Source organism: Astyanax mexicanus, chromosome 2, assembly GCF_023375975.1.
Source record: "Astyanax mexicanus isolate ESR-SI-001 chromosome 2, AstMex3_surface, whole genome shotgun sequence".
Classification (NCBI taxonomy): domain Eukaryota; kingdom Metazoa; phylum Chordata; class Actinopteri; order Characiformes; family Acestrorhamphidae; genus Astyanax; species Astyanax mexicanus.
In genome coordinates this window covers 47849115-47869766 of record NC_064409.1, presented here as the reverse complement: position 1 = coordinate 47869766, position 20652 = coordinate 47849115, and the positions used below count along the sequence as shown (strand labels likewise).

Below are 20652 nucleotides of genomic sequence, written 5' to 3'. Positions count from 1 at the left end.
TAAAAAAGATGGTGGTCAAAGCTGAGAGAAGCAGCTGACTCCTTATAAATGTTTGCGATGATAAACTTTACATCGCCCGGGACTAGTGCCGCTGATCCGCTCCTCCGGAGCCCCGGCGCCCGCCGCGCGGGGGCTGAAGCCGCGGCTGGAGTGTAGGCAGCCGGGCGGAGCGCCCTGAGCGGACCGCGTTTCTGCACAAGGTGAGTTTGTCTCAGTAGCCACTGTGGCCAGTGAACATGGCTTCCGAAAGAGGTAGGCAAATTGCCAGTCGCCTGCGCAGCGGAGCCGCGGTGGCGGGGCGGCCTCCACGCTTTGCCCCGCGGAGACACAGCCGCTACACGCGACCCCCGGCCCGGGGTCTCCGCAGGGTCCCCGCGCAGGAGTTACAGTGTAGTGAAATGTGAAGTTTAGCTGTTTTTCTGGATCGTCGTCACTGCCCTGTTTGTTGTTGTTCTCTCTCTCTCTCTCTCTCTCTCTCTCTCTCTCGTGGCGCGAGCGGACCATGAGCGACGCCGTTCTCCGCCAATCCCGCGCGAGCTCCACTAACGCAAACAGCGAGTGAGCGCGCGCGCTGATTGGTCGGTGCTGAGAGAACCGCAGCGGTCACTCTGAACTCCCGCTGTAAACACATATAAATCACCCTGAGGAGTCCGCTCATTTACTGAACCGACTCCTTCGGACTGATTCAGACTGAATCATTCTCAGTCACTGCGGCCGCAATGAGTCGAATCAGATTCAGTCAGATCTGCTGTGGTAAAAGTGCAGTGTGGATCAGTATCAACAAAACATAAACTTTCCAGATATACTCTGGATGAACTCATTATCACAATATAGTATACAGGAAAAACTGAGAATTCCCTGCCCACCCTGTTGTCTTGGGATAACTCTACCCCTTTAAGAAAATCACCTTTAACATCAGTGACATTACAACATTTATGCCATTTTATTTCCAAGGGACTGAAGGCACTTGTTGAATGTTTATAAATGAATAATATTAATTTTGGTTTATATTTCTCATATTGTCTCCATAATTAGCTCACACAAGGTTAAATTACTTCCTGTCCTGACAAAAATCAAGGTAATTACAAATAATTTTAGAAAAATGTATCTTAGAAACAGAACCAATTTTGCCAAAACTGTCCACCCTGTGTGTATAAATTGTGTCAGTTGATGTATTATTTTTCAAATCAGATCTAATAAAGATTGTAGGTGATGTGAAATGTACCACAAACTCTTGAGTGACCCTTATATTCTACTTTCATTAGAAAGTCTTTCATAGATTAGATATTTTTTTTAAGTTCAGTTTGGTGGTGACTCAGTTCAAGAGAAGGTTCTGTTGAATCCAATGACACTTTCAAAGTAAAATGCAATTTGTCCCATTGCCCTTAGTGCTTTTCATATTCTCTCTCCTCAGCTGTAATATGTTTGCGTGAAAAGAGGCACACAGGGACTCGCCCTCCTCCCTGCACTGACCATGGCAGACTCTGCCACCTTTCAGACTGAGCCATGCACAGAAACTGAGCCAGACTGCAGAACAGGGTATGATATCATGCTTACTTCTGATCAATTACTATATTAATACATTTAAATAATAATTCTACTTGGTAGACCTGCCCCCTTTGTCCACAAGCATCTTAGACCCCCTTGATTAAGTGTATAGTGCAGCTTAAAGGGCCAGAAGCAAAGATGATGTTTCCACTGGATACCCAGTTTCTCCAGTAGGAGTACAGTGTTTCAACTGTAAAACAGCAGTTCATGCATTTTATTATGAAACAATTTACAGTTACATTAAATTACATTAACAGAGCTCAGCCCTGTTTCCTCTGTTTGGCCCAAACACAAAGCTACTACTTGGTTTGTGACAAATCAAAGCAACTACAGTAAAAAAAAAATGTTTACAACACAGATTACTACCAAAAGCTCCTTAAGATTACTGTTACAGTCTAGGCTGTCAATCACTTGATGTTAACCATGTGTAATATATATGATATCAAAGAAATAACATTTTAAACTGATTCCGTTTTAGCACAGGGACAACCAACTGTTAAACTTAAGACACTGGAGAAAAAAAGATGAGTATTTGGTTATTTTGTCACTGAAACATACAAAGGGCCACACATCATACCAGAGGTGCTAGATCTGTGGTGGCTTGGGTTTCGGGATGTTTACTACAATCATTGGACCATAGTAATAAACCAAGGGCATTGTAAAACAGTAAGTAAACAGAACTGCAGTATCCCCTTTCATGTCAGAACACTTTATTTATAACTGACTGAAAGTGTCATTTTTCAGAGTCATCAATGAGAGTTCTTCTGAAGAGCCAAACAAGAAACTTAAAGTCAACCATGAGCGCTGTGCCAAAGTTGGACAACAAAATGTTGACTTCTGGTGTAAGTATTCAGTCCACAAATCAATATAGAAGACTGTCAATTTAATAGAATGTTACTTACTTATTAAACTTTGATTAATAATGATTTACCTGTGTCATTGTGTTCTTCTTGTAGTCTGTGAAGAATGTAAGGAGCCTTTCCTGAAGGAATGCCCTATCCACGGTCCCCCTGTGTTTGTACCTGATACTCCCGTTTCACTGGGTGTGCCTGATCGTGCAGCTCTCACTGTCCCTTCAGGCATTGAAATCATTAAGAAGGGCCAGGAGGTGGATGTTTGCTGCATGGATGAGAACATCCCAAGGGGAGCACTCTTTGGTCCTTACCAAGGCCAACTGATCGCTCAGGACAAACAGTCAGGGACGCACTCGTGGATGGTTTGTTGGTTATTATTATTATTTTTTTATTTAAAGGTGCATTATGTAAGACCTGAGAGCGAGCATGTGAAATGGCTACAGCAGTCCAATTTCAAAACACCACAGAGCGTAGTCTGCTCCACCCACCCCTCCCCAGTCACGAAGGTTACTCAAGTTGCCAAATTCAGCAGGCTGAATCTACACAATCTACATAAAGTTAAGACTAGGAGAGGCAGATAACTTAGATTACGAGCGAGAGGAGAAATACAGCAATTCTAAACTCTTCTAACATGCGTGAGCCCCGCGCTCAGCGAGTGAGCCCCGCGTGAGAGACAGCTTGTCCCTAGTATGCACATCTAGTGGTTGTGACAAAGTACCTGACTGAGTTAGCAAGCCAGTTAGCTTAGCTGTTCAGGAGAAAAGTAGCAGCTCTGGGTCGGTCTTGTCGTCTTTTTGAGCTCTAAGTCTCCACCGTTTAAACTCACTGCCAATATTCACTCTTGTTATATTCCTTCTTTGGTCACTGAGCTTTTTTGAGACTGAGGCTTTTTAAGCTGTGTAGCAGCTGAGGTTTAACTGAACCAGCCCTACTAGCTAAGCTCCTTTGCTGCAGCGCCGATTGCTGTAGTGTAGTGTTACGTGCTGGCAACCTCGCTGGGTGGAGCAGCAGGAGGAGTCAGAAGACAAAACTGACACAAAACTCCGGGATGGCCTGCACACTTAAAATAGGAACATACTGCTGAAGCCCTGCTGACAAGAGCTGCCAGTGCTTTCACTCAGCAGGTTTCCTTAATATCTGATGATACATCCTGATCATTTTATAATTTACTACTGAAATTAGTTACATAGTGGTCCTTTAACCTATAATGTTTACATTACATTATGTTATGATATAATGATGTACAATCCATGAGTAGATGTAAGTTTCAAGGCAAAAAAAAATTTACAGGGCCTAAAGGAGGCCAAAGGATGTAGTAGGATAGAGAAGGAAAGGAGGGGAAGAAGAAAATGAGGTAAGAAGTTGTTACATTGGTAGAGGTGTTAAGAGAGTATGTGATCTTTAAAGAGCTCTGTCTTCAAGAGTTTATTAAAAATAGCGATGGATGCTCCTGCTCTGGTAGTAGAATTAACTAGGTATGAGAACAGTCTGGATTGCTTTGTGCTTATGTTTGGCAAAACGAGGCGACATTCACTTGAGGAGCCTTGAGTAAGCCTTTAGGGGAGCCAGTGGAGCTCAATGTGTAGGGCGTGACATGTGCCCGTTTTAGCTGGTTGAAGACCAGGTGTGCTGCTGCGTTCTGGACCATCTGAAGTGGTTTTACAATGCAGTAAAACCTATAAAATTGCCTATAAAATTCCTTTATGAGACATTTTCGGTTCTGCTTTGTTTGTTTTAGATTGTTAATGAGGACAACACCTACAAATCTATTGATGGCTGCGATGAAACTAGAGCAAATTGGATGAGGTATAAGATCCCTGTCAATCCCTGGACCAGTTTTTACACAATTATCCACATTTAAGAAAAGCTAACTCCATGTGTATCTCTTCTTTTTTTTTTTAGATACATTCGGATGTCTTCAGAAGAGAGTGAGAGAAACCTGAGTGCATTCCAGCATGGTGAACACATTTACTTTCGCGTGTGCCGCAGACTTAAGATGAGAGAGAGGCTTCGTGTGTGGTACAGTGATGACTATATGAAACGACTGCAGAGTGTATCCCAGGACAGTATCGACCGCAATCTGGAGACAGGTGAGATACCTGGTTGTATTTGCTGCTAAACATTATTTCATACATGGAGCTCAAAAAATGTTTACTGCAGAATTGAGCTGTTGATGCACCCACATATTGATTCACCACGAAGACATATTGGAATTTGTTCTTGGACTCAAAGAAATCATTATATCAGGGGTTCTGAGACTTTCAGCATTGCCTTATTCAGTGCAACAGATGAGCCTGTTTCTTCATGAACAACATAGAAATTCACTGTTCAATACTAGTCAGCCCTTATTTATCTTCCAATGTAAATAAATGTGAGCAGTATTGGCCTTGCTGTAGGTGAATTCAGAAAATGTTCCTTGACTGAAATCCAAAACATCATCAAAAGTAAAGTTTTCCCAGGTTTCTTTTCATTTAATTTGTGCAAGGTACTGTTTGGTCCATCTAGGGTAGCTAATACAACCTGTAGTATTTTAAGCAGTACAATTCAAATGTGGCATGTGTGTTTTTCCAGTCCTATTTCACCCCTTGGCCCTACCACTTAGCCCTATCTCTGTGTTTTGTGCGTTCACACCTAGTGGTAGTGTGTCCCGATTATTGTTAGGCTAAAGGGGTAGGGGTATTTGCACCTTCAAACCCAGATTGTTCAAAGGCACATTCCAAATGCAGGGCTATAAGAAATCATAAGTAATCACTGGTAAGATCGCTACACAAGCGACCAAAGAAACCAAAGTATTTTCCTCATTAAAACTGATAACCACTATATTACGATAGTTATTGAGTAGTTTCACTGTTTCAAGGCCGTGTTCTTCATAACAAGCATAACAAATATTTGTAGCATGCTTGCTAGCTTCCTGTCCCATAATTTATTGCTGCTGCCCCTGACACCTTTTTGAAGAGATACAAATCCCCCCCAAAATTAACATGAGAACAGTGAGGGATAAAGAAAAGCGAGAGATAAAAACAAGCTCTATCTTTCGGTGACGCAACTTTTTAAACTGAAAGTTACTATTGCAAAAAAAAAAATTCAAAATACAGTGCAAAGGTTTCTGGGTTGCATGCACACTTGAAAAATGACTGTATTTGCCCTAGTAGCATGATTAAAATAAGAACAAACATTATTTTTTAAGTCAAATCTAGAAATTGTAGGTGGTTGTAAAGTGAGCTTTACAAGCTTTGTCAACAAATAAATGATCACAGAGGAACTTCTCCTGAACGTTTATCTCCAGTGGTTGTTCAGGTAAGTACAATAGGTTTTGTTCTTTATAGTAATATTGCCTCATGTGCTTTTTTTATTCTTTTATATTATTGTCTTCAACATTTTGATTTGGAAGTGCATCCTCCCGATCTCTCTTATACCTTACATTTTGATTTTGCAGGGTCAAAATTAGAAGATCACACTCATCACCACGAAGAAACTCAAGGCCCAATTCTCCGCTCAGCTTTACATGGAAGAAGAACCCTCAGCAAGCACGGGAGTGATGAGCCAGACAGCCAACCGCAACCCAAGAAAAAGAAGATTGATCTCATATTCAAAGATGTCCTAGAGGCATCACTGGAAGCAAGCCAAAAGCAAGACAATCCACTGAACAGCACTTTGTCATTACCAAGATCAAGATCACAAGTCAGCAATGCCTTTAACCAGTCCGGGTCGTTTTCGCACCATGTAGCGGAGTCATTATTTTGCCAAACTGAAAATAAAGTGGTTGTTGTTTCCGCTGGACTGGCCCCTGTGGAGCAGCTAGAGGGTTGCCTTGATGAGCGATATGTCAAAATGGAGGAAGCAGAGGAAGAGCCTGCTGTGACTAATGATGGCCCGTCAACATCTTTCTGCCCAAACTGTGTGAGACTAAAGAGACGGATACGTGAACTGGAGGCAGAGCTACTCCGCTTTAAACAGCAAGAGCAGGCTGAGATATTGGCACCATCTGAGCCTCTGCCCAGTGATGAAATTAGAGGTAGGTTTGCTACTGGGCGAGAACTCTGCTGTGGAGTGATGTCATGCTGTCTCAGATTTGTACAGACACCTTAGGGCCAATAATTGTTTCTATGTCAATTTTACATTGTAGCCTATGCATACCAAATACCTAGTGCATAACCTATGCTGTAGTGTGTACTCGATGTTGTAGTACCATAGGCTATAACGCATACTCTAATTTATATAGTGTACCCTGTGCTGTAGCGCATAGCTACACTGTAGCCAATGGCATAGCCTGACATGCACCTGCCCAGAAATGTAAAGCATACAGCAGCAGCTGTGATTGGTTCAGTGAGTCTTGTGCCCCACCTTCCTGCCCCTGCTGAGCGATCTAAACACATGAACGGACAAGTGTATATGCTCACAATGGCATATGCCACGTTCCCAGGCCTAGATTCTGTGTTGACTCATTGTAGATATATAATTCAGTCCTTAATGCCATCCATATATCTAGTCTTGTTTTATTTTTGATAAATAATCATGTTTCTATCATAGTTCTGGTTGTATTTGTCTGTTGAACTGTGACCTTAATGCTCTTATTAAAAAAACTGAACAAAATAAAGTATGTGTTCTTGTTTTGCTGCCTGGTTATCAACCAGCTTGTCTTTGGTGCTAATGGAAAATAAAATGTATTTACAAAACCAAAAAGGGACAAAAATGTGCAGCAGATTTAGCATTTTCTGTTTGCTGAGATTTGCTGTTTATTTTCAGTTAATGTCCAGGATATTTGTGGAAGCTGTGAGTTTTTGTCTTTAACGTTTAACATTGCACTGAAGCCAACTAGATGTTAATATATTGTAAGATAACTTTTTTGTAAGTTTGAGATTTCTGGAAAGTAAAACATTGTGTCTGTTCTCTTGCAGCAGTGGAGGCCATGACACCTATCCCAGTCGTGTTGGAAGAAGATGACCAGGATGTTGACTCCGCAGACGAGTCCATAGCTGCTGACATGATGGTAGCTACCGATGACACTTCCAAACTATCTGTTGGTCCGGGCAGGAGGATCCGCCGCTTCAAGCAAGAGTGGTTAAAGAAGTTCTGGTTCCTACGTTACTCTCCGACATTAAACGAGATGTGGTGCCATGTGTGTCGCCAGTACACCGTCCAGTCCTCAAGAACGTCCGCTTTCATCATTGGCTCCAAACAGTTCAAGATTCATACCATTAAGCTCCACAGTCAGAGCAACCTGCACAAGAAGTGTCTGCAATTGTACAAGCTGCGCATGCATCCTGAGAAGACAGAGGAAATGTGTCGGAATATGATGACGCTCTTCAATGCTGCCTACCATCTTGCAGTTGAAGGACGGCCATTCTCAGACCTTCGACCCTTGGCCGAGCTGCTGAAGAAGTGTGAGCTGAAAGTAGTCGATCAGTACATGAATGAGAGCGACTGTCAAATTCTCATCCACCACATTTCTCGGGCATTTAACGAGGACTTGGCAGAAAAGATCCGTCTCTCACCTTTCCTTGGTGTAATCATGGATGGACAGAATGATGATTTACTCGCAGATACTGTTGCAGTTTACGTGCAGTTCCTAACAGCAGAGGGTCCACCTGCGACTGAGTTTCTCTCTTTGCAGAGGTTGGGTGGAGGCAATGTAGATGGCTATCTCCAGGCTGTTGACCGTGCCTTTGGTGTCCTAGGCTTGAGGTTTCAGGACATGCTTGTGGTTGGTTTGGCAGTAGATGGGTCTAACATCTCCTCTAACCTCAGAGCAAACCTCTACATAACCGTACGGAAGATCATTCCCTTTGTCTTGTGTCTACCAGTGATGATCCATCGTCCCCATTTGGAGATACTCGATGCCATATGTGGGAAGGAACTTTCATGTTTAGATGATTTGGAGAACAACTTGAAGCAGTTGCTGAGCTTCTACAGATATTCCCCTCGCATGATGGCAGAGTTGAGGACAACAGCACCTACTTTGTCAGAGGAGACCGAGTTCCTTGGGGATATAAGAGCAATTCGTTGGATCATTGGGGAGCCTAATGTCCTAAACGCCCTCATCAAGGACTACCTGGAAGTGGTCACCCATCTTAAGAGCATCAGCAACCAGACTCAGAGAGGAGATGCATCAGCCATTGCTTTGTCTCTTCTGCAGTTTCTTATGGACTACCAATCCGTCAAGCTCATATATTTCCTCTTGGACATCATTGCTGTCCTGTCACGCCTTGCCTTCATCTTTCAAGGAGACTATCTTTTAGTGTCCCAAGTGGATGCCAAGATCGAGGAGGCCATTCAGGAGATCGGCCAGCTGGTTGATTCTCCAGGAGAGTACTTGCAAGAGTTTGAGGAAAACTTTCGCGAGAGCTTCAATGGTGTAGACCTGAAGAACCTGCGAGTGGCTGAATCCAAGTTCCAGTCCATTCGGGAAAAGATCTGCCAAAAGAGCCAGGGCATTCTAGCACAACGCATTGACCAGTGCAGTCACTCCATTGTGCAGGCTTGCAGGGTTCTTGATCTGACATCTTGGCCACTCAACAGGGATGACCTCAGAACCTTTGGGGAGGAAGAGATCTTGCTGATCTTTGACCATCTGGAGACGATTCCCTCGCCAGTGCGTGAGCTTAGCCAGGACCGAATTGATGTACGAGGAAGCCTGGTAGGAGAATGGAGGGATCTCAAGACTGACTATTACAGCATGAATGGCTTTAAGGAAGTGATGAGTCATATCTGCAGATATAAACAGCGCTTTCCATTGCTCAACCAAATCCTGCAGCTGGTCAGGGTCCTGCCAACGTCAGCTGCCTGTAGTGACAAAGGACGAGGGTCTTTACAAAAAGTCCGGAGGAACAACCGCTCCAGGCTCACTTTGGAGCAAATGAATGACCTGCTCACCCTGGCTGTTAATGGCCCCCCTATTGCCAACTTTGATGGCAAGAGGCCATTGGACAGCTGGTTTGAGGAGAAGTCAGGGAACAGCTACACACTTTCCACGGAAGTGCTGGCCAGAATGTCAAACACCGAACAAAAGCCTGTGTTGCACACAATGGATGTGAATTCAGAATTTTATCCTGATATTTGATTGATCAGAGCCTGCTCTTCAGCCAATAATATTCCAAAAGAAAAGCCATCTCAGTGGGCGAGAGCTGATCAGGGGCTATTATGTGATTGGCCAATATGACATTGGCCCTGCTGCTACAATGTCCTAGTTAGCTATACTTAATTCAACCTACAAGAATAGTAGGAAAGCCTTTGCAGAGCAATGGCACTTGCACACCTATGATTATTCTGGAATGTCTTGTTATTTCATGTGATGCTCCAAAGAAAAAGAAAGCACTTGTTTGATGTTTTTTTTTCTACCTTTTCTGGAGCTCTCACCATTTTCAGTTGTAAACTTTAGAGCGCCTGGTTACAATATTTTGCGTGAATATGCACAGTTAAGCCTGTTCTGTTTATCTTAAAAAGAGAAACCACAAATGTTTTGACATTTCTTTTTCAATTTTAGCCTTTCGAAATAATGAATATGAGTTTCTTTAAATCACTCTGTAATACATGATAAGTATAAACACATTTGCAAGGCTCTTGATTGTTGTAGCATGTTTTAAATGCTATAAATCATTAATTTACATAGAAAGAGATTCATTATTTTGCCATATTATTTACTTTTTCGACACTTTTTAAAAGCAGAATTGAAATACTTTACTCTTTAAATTAAGTGTAAAACTTCAGTAATTCAGTGATGTGGTGTTTATTTATGTCTCTTTTTTGCTTGAGCAAAATCCTTTTGATGACTTATGGATGTGCCATAATGCATTATGCAATCATATGCCTGCACGATGCAGTTTAAGTCAAATCTTGAAAATGGTTGAAAATGCAATATGCAAAATGCAAATGCCTTATTCTCATCAGTTTTAAATCTGTTGTTCGGATGTTCTCTTTCTTTCCCTGCAGTGTCAGTGTACTAGTAGTAATAAATTGCCATTGGGAGATTCCAAACAAAACATTCTCCAACAGACTTTTAATACAGCAAGAACAAACATTTTGAAGACGTGATTTTACGCTTGAATACCATTACGCTTTTAACTCAATATAACATGGAGTTTGTGGTACTGTATCATTTTACAGTGTACCTTTTCAGCTTTCCACTAAATGCCATTTATACTATGTGCAATGTGTTATTATACATTTATGAACTGTGTTGTTACTTTATTTACGCTAAGGAGTTAGAATACTTTTATACTCCAGTGAGGAATACTGTGGATTTGATGTTATTTAGATAGTTAAAAATAATATTTACAGGGATTCTATCTTTTTGTTTATGGAGCCCATGTAATATACACTACCTAGACAAAAGTACTGGGACACCAACAGTATAAACCATCAGGAGCTTTAATTAAATCGTATTCTAAATCCATAAGCATTAGTTGGTTCTGGTTTGTAATATTGATTTCTAGTTTATTCCAAAGGTGTTTGATGTGTTTGAGGTCAGGGCTGTGTGGGCAAGTAAATTCTTCAACACAGAACCAATCATATCTTTATTGAGCTTTCCGCTAAATAGGAAGAATACAGTTGCCCAACATGTCCTAATATGCGGAAACATTAAGGGTTTAAGGCCAACCCCCCAAAAAACACCCTATAGCCTCATCCCTCCTCCGCCAAGCTTTAAAGTTGCCACAGTGCAGTCAGGCAACATTCTCCTGGCATCCACCAAATCCAGTCTCCTCCATCAGACTGTTCACAGAACTTCAGTATAAATACAGTCTAGGAAGGATGAAGCTTCTCTGGCTGATTGTTGCAGGGGCTGCTTCTGTTACAGTACCACACTGGAATTCTGTAAAGCTTTTTAGAAAAACCCACTCTTTCACTAATGTTTGTAAAGGCAGACTGCATGACCAGGTGCTTGATTTTTCTAAAAAGTGGTGTGTCCTTATATTTTTGTCCTTGTAGTGTATTTACCTGCTTTATGTGGCCCAAATGAAATGAGCAGATTTTTTTTTTTGTTGTTGTTGTGATGCTGCTAAAGAAGTCTTAACCCTGATTGCCAAAGTTTCTCCTGAAACAGCAATTAATATGAGTAGAAATAAAGGGTGGTAGAACCTTTGTATCAATATTTTTATCACAATTACTTTAAAAAAGCGTCCTGTGATATCTTTAACCTTAAAAGGCACTTAAACAGAAAATAGCCCTATGCAGTACGTGTGGTTGAAATTCTATTAATTGTACACAAATTTGTCTTAACTTTGTGTAAAAAATTTGATGCAGTAATTTAGCATGTTTTCTGCAAAAAAATGAATATGTATGTGTATAGTTCTGACAAATAGTTGAGGCTTTTATATTTGCAAAGAATAATGTTTTATGCTGTAACTCTTGTAAGAATTTGTATAAATGATTGAGACAGCCTGTCTTTACTTTATAATGTTGTTGGTTTTTCAAAACTGTGTAATCTCTTGCATGCGCTCGCTCATGGCTGCAGACAAGTCTTTTGCTTTTTGTTCGTCCCCTTCCTGATTTGAGTGGGAACAAAACAGACGACTTAAAAAAAGCTTTAATGCAAGATCTTGCACCGTCCAGATTTTATTAGAAAGTACTTCCTTTGACCAATCTAAATCGTTATACTTCCATATGATGCATTAGCTGCATACTGCATATTGTCTGCTGTGGTGATTTTTGTAGCAATTCATTTTTCTGAATTTGAGCACTTTTAACAATTAACCATATATCCAAACCTCTTGCTTTTGGATGAAATTTTTTTTCCATATATAAAGCTTAATTGTGCTTTATTTAGACTTATATTTCATCATTGATTAAGGAGTTTAAAAATACTTATAATAGTAAAACAAATTAATCTTTTCCCCCAAAAAGGAGAAATAATCAATATGTGGTTATTCATTGGAAGGGCTCAACAGCATTCCTTGTTTTGAGATCTAGGTTTTGATTAGTGGAACGGTTCTGTTCTCTCAGTAGCACTACACTGTGCTGATTGAATTCCAGCCTTTTTCTGTTTTGTGGTGTGTTGCTGATTGTTGGACAGACTGTTGCCTCATACTGAGGTCTGTCCTTTCATACGCCTTTTTCATTTTTAAACATACAGTGCTTAAGCTGTGTTTTTTAACCACATGTAATAGTGGACTTTCATCTTTATTGTTGATAAATGGTTATTGGGATTTTTTTTTAATTGTTTGTTTTGGCACAAATATACTACATTGTATTTACACCTGCAGACTGTCATGCTGTTACACATGTGCTCTTGCAATCTGTCTCTCTCTCCTTCTCTCAATTCTCATTTCACTCTCGAATATACATGCTTTCTCTGTCAATCTGTCTTTCTCTCTTTATCTTACAATCTCTATAAATTTGTTATAAAAACACTCGCTGTCTGTCAATCTGTCTTTCCTGCAGCCGAGGTGGACTGCATTTCTTCGGCTGTATGTATGAAAGGCTGTTCCAAACTGAAGGATACTTTATATACAGTCAAGAAATGCAGCTGACGAGAGCAGTTAGGAAGATGCAACTGATGCATTTATGTCCCTCGGTTACCCATAATTCTCTGTGCATTTACAACAAAAAGAGGAACAGGAAAATAGCATTTTATGACATTAACACAAAGCTTCATTAGATTGTCCCATTTGTCTTCATAGGATAGTCCTGTCCTACCAAGGACCCTTACTACCTTGAGCAGCCAAGACATTTTGACAATAGCTGCCTGTCTTTGTCTCTGTCACTCTCTCACCTTCTCTGTAAATGTCTTTCCCTCACACACGCCTTTTCCATTAGTCTGTCTTTTTTTCTCTGTCTCCCACAGACACTTCTCTCCAGTGTTTCTTTCTCTCACATAATGTCTGTTTGTCTATCTGTCTGTCTGTCTGTCTCTCCCTCGCAATTCCTGTAACATGAGCCAAAATCAATCCTAAGGTCATCACTGCTATAGCTTTTTTCTGTTTTTTTTTATGATATTGTGTACCAAAATGCAAATTCCAGATCAAAACTCATACTTTTGTATAATTTTACATTTTTGTAAAAGTATCCACAATAATCAAAGCTGTATTTTGTATTCATGCCACATTATATGCTGTTGATATTTTGCTGGTCTAATTTTGGGGGAGCACCACTTTAGGCTCCATAGGAACAAACGTTTCTGATTTGAACTTTGTATTCAAGTGAATCAGTGTGAATGATATACATGATGTATTTTGTTATATTACTTTATGTGAGTGTGTCGTGTCAGCAACATTTACACAGCTCTATACACACCGCACACTTAGCGTCTGCATGAATACATTGTAACACTGGAAAATACATAGCTATAAACAATGTGTGAATTTAAGGATTATATAGCTGGAGATGGTGGTTATGTACTGCATAAATCCACTCAAAAATGTAAGCTCAATTATATAAATATATATATTCCACATATATTGGTTTTAAATAAAGCTTTTGTATTTTATTTTGGTCTGATGTGTTTGACTTTTAAAACAATCATACTTTAATCTAATCCATTTTACAGGTACCTACAGTTGCAAGAAAAAGTATGTGAACCGTTTGGGATTACTTGGATTTCTGCATAAATTGCTCATTAAATGTGTTCTGATCTTCATCTAAGTCACAATAATAGAAAAACACAGTCTGCTTAGACTAATACCACAAAAAATATATATGTTGGCATGGTTTTTTTGAACACATGTTAACATTCACAGTGCAGGCCAGGGTGGAAAATGTATGTGTACCCCTAGGCTAATGACTTTTCTAAGAACTGATTGGAGCCAGAATGTGATGAGATTGTTTTGAGTTTGCTGTTTTTAAGAAGCATTCCTGGATGTGAATCATGCCGTGGAGGGGCATCATGATTTGGGGCTGCTTTTTTGCCTCAGGGCCTGGACGGATTCCGTCATCAACGAAAAAATGAATTCCCAAGTTAACCAAGACATTTTACAGAAAAACTTTCTGGCAACTTTAGCTCAACAGAGGATGGATGATGCAACAGGACAACTACCCAAAACCTAGAAGTAAATCAACAACCAAATGGCTTCAGCAGAAGAAAATTCTGGAGAGTCCTGACCTCAACCCGATTGAGATGCTGTGGCATGACCTCAAGAGAGCGATTCACACCAGATATCCCAAGAATATTGCTAAACTGAAACAGTTTTGTGAAGAGGAATGCAATCAGTTTTTATAATGTGGAAGAAGAACACAGTTTAGCTACAATAGCAGAAGCTGTCTGATTATGCTTAAACTTGAATGTGCCATGAATGTGAAACAGCTAAATGCAACTAATTTGAGGAACACAATGACTAAGAAGAGTGCAGGGAGCAGAACAATGCATTTAAGATATATAGCTAGGTGCCATACCATGTAATGCCAAATTCAGTCCAAATCTTAAATTTATCCAGTGCAGAGAGGCAAGCAAAGGATGGCAGGTATTCAGTAAAGTTTTTCTGTGATTTTTTTCACCCTGCTAGTCCACTGAACTACTTGTCTTAAGCAAACAGAGACTGTAAATAATCTAAATGACACAACAAAATTAAAGACTTTCTTCTATGACCTGGTGTGGCCTAAAATGAATTGAAACTATGGAAGCACAGAGGAAAAAATATCAAGTGCTCTTTGTTGGAGTCAAACCGTGACCTCATTGTTCATCTCTCCCCTGCCTCTGCTGCAGACCGCTGCCTGGCAATGGGACAAATAACATGTCACTGTCACACTGTCAAACAGCATGCTGGGAACTTATTATACTGCTATTGACATTTTGTTTTGTGATGCATAAAAGAGAGGAAGAGAATTAAATCAAATTAACAAAGTAAGATTTATGTCAGCTGACCCACTTCAGAGACATTCAAGGAAACACAAACAAGCGTTCTCAGCTCAACAACACAGTTTTTTTACAGTCAGAATAACAACAGTATATAGTGTCTTTGCTGGACCAGCAGTTATAAGGGACACATTGAAGAAAACAAACAGCACAGCTAAGTGCCTGAATGTCTGCTGCAGCAAGCCTATGGAAAATCTGATACAGCGGCCTTATTGTCACCCCCAGCTGCAGCCCAAGACGTCTGAATACTTTCTTATTCCCTGTGAGCAGTCGTTGCCATGTACTCATATAAAACATTGTTTATACTGTATCTATTTTGTCAGTGTTCAGTATAGGCAGTGTTGAATAGCTTATATTAAGACGCTGTAATGTTTTCAGACTATGAGCCTGCCTGACACCGTTGTGTAGGCTACACTGTGTGCTCTAAAGAGAACAAAATCATATACGCTTCTGTTCAAAATATTGCAATCAGTGAGTTAAATTAAACAAAACCACTTTTATCATAAATTAATAACACAGTAAAAAGGAAAATAAACACAACTGTAGAAGACACATGAACAAAATAATAATATACATACTCTCTAAAATTCACCATATTTCAGAAGTTAAATATCTTGAGGCAGAAAAATGCAATGTGATCATAAAATTAGAGTTAATGCTATTTATGGTTTATTGGCTTAAAAAAAACACATCTTAAATATCATTTAAGATATTAATTGTGATCTCAATTCTTAATGTGAAATTAAGTGCATTGTTTTAATTAGGGTATTGTGTTATATTATTTACACCAATATACATTGGTCATAACATTATGTTTTTACACAGAAGGACTACCATCTATGATTATAGACCAACAAAGTTCTCTAAACTGAATAATGGGTATAGAAACATGGAGGTGGTTATAATGCAATACATGATTAGTGAATTAATATGTGAAGTGATTGCAAATGCTACTAAACTGGGTTACCAACAATCAGTTCTCAGCACAAGTAATAAGGGGCCTCATGGTTGGTGGTCTTACTTTTTGGGGGGAGGGGGCGCCATGGCAGTTTGTATATCAGTCAGTTTGTATTTAGGCTATTATTTGCAGTGTGTGGCGTAGCAGGGAAAAACTTAGAACATCCACAACTCTGATGAATGACATCATTCAAGTAGGGCAAGGGTGAGGTTGGGCGAGATCTGGTGCAGAGAAGAGGTGGCTTTAGGAATGATTGGGGTGCTTTGTGCTGGACGGGAATGTTCTAGGGAGATTTGACTCTTTTACGGTTCAGCTTCTGACCTATTCTGGTAAGTAGTAAAATAATTATTTAATCTCTCTTTTTGAACTTTAAATTGTCTATACACTGTGCATGCACTTGTTTGTTAAATGTTTTGTATTCATGTGTGACATATCACACCACTGAGTAGCTTCTGCACTGCTGAACTGTTTTGTGAAATGATGGAGATTAATATTTAAAATGTTTAATCTTGTGGTTAATTTTGAACAATTTAGAAAATGTTTGACTTTAAACATCTACCAAACACTAAGCTATTACAATAAATTGCCCTGTGCAGTTTGTTTTACATATTAGCTCTTCGTAAATTGTTCTTAATTTGGGGAACAGCTCAGAAATGACTTCAACATGTTTAAAAAGAGTTTACACTCTAACATTTGCATTTGTATAGAACTGAATAAGTGTTTCATGCATTATTAGCTGAAATATTTAATTTATCATTCTTTGAAACAGTATAATAACTATAATAGTATTTTTAAACTTTACACTATTTAGTTAAGCAGTCTGTATTATTGCTTTTGAATGACTATTATATATATTTCAAGTTTCCTTCATGTTGTTCCCAGAGTAAACCTTAAATTAATTATGTTACAAAAAAAAATTACAATCAGTGATGGAACATCAGTATTGTGGTTGCAGCTCCTCAAGCATTTCAGTGGAAGGCAATTTAAAAAGATTTTAGTTTTGGAGCATATATCTGGTTTCACCACAAAATTTCCAACATAAGGAACAACTGCCTAATTCACATTATGTCAAAAGTTCAAAAAACAACAGAAACAAACAAACTATTCAAAATAAAAAATAACTTAAATTATAACACTATATTGGATTACACTTTTGTTATGATTCATAAAGTAATTACCATTCTACACTTTTAGAAAGAGTTCTTTAAGTGTTGATCAGCAAGGGTTTATGAAGACTCACCTGAATGCTTACTCCTTTTTTATAAAATGAAGGCCTCTGGTAAATGGTTTTATTTAATTAGTCCACATAATAACAAAAAGGTTTTGGTACTGATGAAAATTAAAAAAACATTGCTTATTGTATAGTGAACGGTCTATATTGACTATGGCAGTACTCTTTGTGTGTAACACTGCCCGTAAAGATAATTGATGATGGTGCAATTATGAAGACTGGTTGTATATTTTTGGGAAAGATTTTTCATTCATAATTTTTATATACAGAAAACAAGAACTGCAGCACAATGAAATACTCCACTGGGCTTTTCCTGTTGATCTGTTCGGTGACTGTTGGTGTTGGTAAGTTTTGTTGAATTCTTTCAATGTTCAGCACCGTTGCCAGATTTGAGTCATGACTCTGGTGTTTTCTTATTTAAAACAGGCAATAAGCATTATGGAATGCGCTTCTCCTCTGCAGGCTCATCTCTGCAGTGCTATAAGTGCGCTGATTATTACGGGGGGTGGTGTGAGAATGTGCAAGACTGCTCTTATGAAGACTCCTGTCTGAGTCTGCATGAGAAAGGTAGGCCTTCTTACATGAATTGTAATAAAATACCTGCTTCAGAATCAGTGGCCAATTACCCCTTCAATGTATTTTCTGTGGCACAGGGGGGAAAACCATTCGCCAGTGCATCAGATACACCGACTGTGACAACTCTCGCCTGTCCCAGATGTTTCCAGCTGTGTCCGGCTTTACGTACAGGTGCTGCACCTCTAATTTGTGTAACAGTGCACACAGTGTCGACATCCCACTGCTCTCCCTGCTCATCTCTTTTATCGGCCTCTGCTGGAGCTGCTGCTCTGTGTGATAAAGATGTTTGATGCAAATTATAAAACAACAAACTGCTGTTGTAACCTACTCATTCAGTCGAATGTTTTTAATATGGTGCTGTTGGAGATTGTACTGTGTTTATTTTCATTTATGTGTTTAAATTAACAACTATTAACAACTCTTGATGTTTCTGTATTTTTAGCTCTTTTTTACCTAATTTAAATTAAACATTTATAAAACTGAAGAAAGTGTAAAATTAAGTCAAAGTTTAACATTCTAAAATAACTTGGTTATTAAACTGAAAGAGTGAAAGTAGGCTTACAGTAAGAAAAAGTCCTGTAAGGAAAACACATATTACAGCAAATTCTAAATATTTGTTTTGGAATACTACAGAAGTACTATAGACTCTATATAATTTGTGTTAATATAGAGGCAAACAATATTGTGTCTTGATTGTATATACAGCACCAGTCAAATGTTTGGACACACCTTCTCATTCATTGTTTTTCTTTCTTTCTTTATTTCATTTATTTCGTACATTGTAGATTAATATTAAATCCATGAAAACAACAAGGCACGCACATGTAGTAATTACACACATTAGGTAGTAAACAAAAAGTGTTTGTCCCCCACAATCTCCTGACCTAAACCCAACTGAGATGGTGATTTGAGGTGATTTGTGATGGGCTGTATCAGAGCGTAAAGGAAAATCAGTAACTATTGTTCAGCACCTCCAGGAACTCTTTCAAGACACTGAGAAATCTATTCCAGGTGACTCTACTTCATGAAGACACTGAGATCAAAATACCAAGAGTGTGCAGATCTGTCCTCAAAGCTAAATGTGGTACTTAGAAGAATCCAAAGTATAAAACATAGTTTGGTTTGTTAAACACTTTTTGTTCACAAAATAATAGTTCCTGTATAGCATTTATATAGTCTTCAATATTAAATGTAAATTGTAAAAATCATAAAGATAAAGAAAACACATTGAATGAGAAGCGGTGTATTCAAAGTTTTGACTGGTGTATTTCTTTTAAGGTAAAAGACTGCTTTTTAAACAAAGGGGTGGTTCAGAGTTAACCATGAAAGAAAAGTCTCACCTCATCAGAAATATTACTGCTTTTGGAATATGAACATAAATAAATCTATAAAACCTATAAATTATTAATAACATCAGTCAGTATGTTTGGAGTTTCCAAAACATAAAAAAAACAGTCTGTTTTAAAGATGCCTTAGAATTAAAAACTGTGTTATTTATGCATAGACTTGTTAAAAGTTCAGTACATGTTACTAGCTAGGTTAACTAGCCCAGTAGTAAGCAGTCTTCGTTGCTGTAGCTAACACAGTCGATAGCAGTGGATATTTCTGGAAAATACAGAAGCGAGTATTTATGCTAGAGTAAAAGCTAGCCCTAGAGGTTTCAGTTAACTAACTAGATAACTAAGCACCCCACACCGAGAGGACAGCAACACTGTCCATTAAGACCCCGGAATAATTATCTACAATGCTAAAAACTATAGCAGCACCTGTTAGCTTCAGTGCTAAAACAAATATATTAGCATGGCAACCTGTGTGGCTGTGCTTATAAAGGAAAAACACCTAACAAAAGTAGAGTTGTAACTCTACTTTTTTCTTGGATTGTTCTTGGATTTTTTAAACAAGAATAATCATGTTTAAATAATTTCTGATTCAATCTTACAGAGATGTAAATATTACAGGCTGTACTTCTGGTATGGAAACCACTTAACCTATAGCCACAGGAACTGTTACTAAAAACCCTGAGGTATTGCTAAGCACTGAACAATTTATCAAACAGATTTAATTTAATTAAATATAAATCAGTGCTCGCAGAAGTGTCTACATTGTTATAAAATAATATATAATATATAGAATTTAAATATATATGTACCCTTTTTTTTGCACTATAAGGCGCACTTAAAATTTTCCCAAAAATCGTCAGTGCGCCTTACATCTTATGTATGAATTTTAGCAGTCAGGTTGTAAGAAGCAGTAAAGCCACTCTGCTGAAGTACAGTGTTATACATGAGTTTCAGTTTAGCTGGAGAAGCATTAGCATTACCCACTAACCGTGCTAAGTGCTAGCTCTTTTGCCGTTCAGAGGTGAGTATTATCGGCCTGTAGCCTGCTCCTAACCCCGGCTAGAACTGCTGGAGTAACATTAGCATTAGTGGCTAATTGCGTTGCTAGCTCTTTTGCCATTTGCCAGAGGTGAGTGAGCCTGTGCATTTACAGTGTAAAAACAAGCTGTGTGGAATGAACCGCTCACTGATATCGCCCGGGTTTACCGGAGCACTCAGGGTTGCTCAGTCTAGCGTTATGGGGCAGCATTAGTGGAAATCTGGAAATCTAAGCTTACTGTAAATAAACAGAAGCACTTTACTCACCAAATAAACCGTTTTCAAGAGAGAAATCTGTATAGATTAATATCCAGTGCTCGTTT

The 20652-nt window shown here is 39.0% G+C and overlaps 2 protein-coding genes across 5 annotated transcripts; both read left to right on the top strand.

Moving 5' to 3' along the window:
- Positions 1 to 13824, top strand: prdm11 (PR domain containing 11). 4 transcript variants are annotated; one of them, XM_022672377.2, is made up of 8 exons: positions 1 to 200; positions 1415 to 1539; positions 2293 to 2390; positions 2505 to 2764; positions 4141 to 4208; positions 4305 to 4492; positions 5839 to 6417; positions 7304 to 13824. In XM_022672377.2, exons 2-8 carry the CDS (start codon positions 1475 to 1477, stop codon positions 9460 to 9462), a joined length of 3417 nt encoding a protein of 1138 aa, XP_022528098.2. In that variant the 5' UTR covers positions 1 to 200; positions 1415 to 1474; the 3' UTR covers positions 9463 to 13824. The 4 variants fall into 4 exon arrangements, with proteins under 4 accessions (XP_022528098.2, XP_007235218.3, XP_007235219.3 ...); XM_007235156.4 differs by having other exon boundaries at positions 7301 to 13824; XM_007235157.4 differs by lacking the exon at positions 5839 to 6417 and having other exon boundaries at positions 2 to 200; positions 7301 to 13824.
- Positions 13825 to 17664: 3840 nt separating this feature from the next.
- On the top strand, positions 17665 to 18228 carry LOC103038709 (CD59 molecule (CD59 blood group)). The gene is made up of 3 exons (XM_007235158.4): positions 17665 to 17719; positions 17802 to 17942; positions 18029 to 18228. The coding sequence occupies exons 1-3, from the start codon at positions 17665 to 17667 to the stop codon at positions 18226 to 18228; spliced, it is 396 nt and encodes a 131-aa protein (XP_007235220.1).
- Positions 18229 to 20652: the final 2424 nt, after the last annotated feature.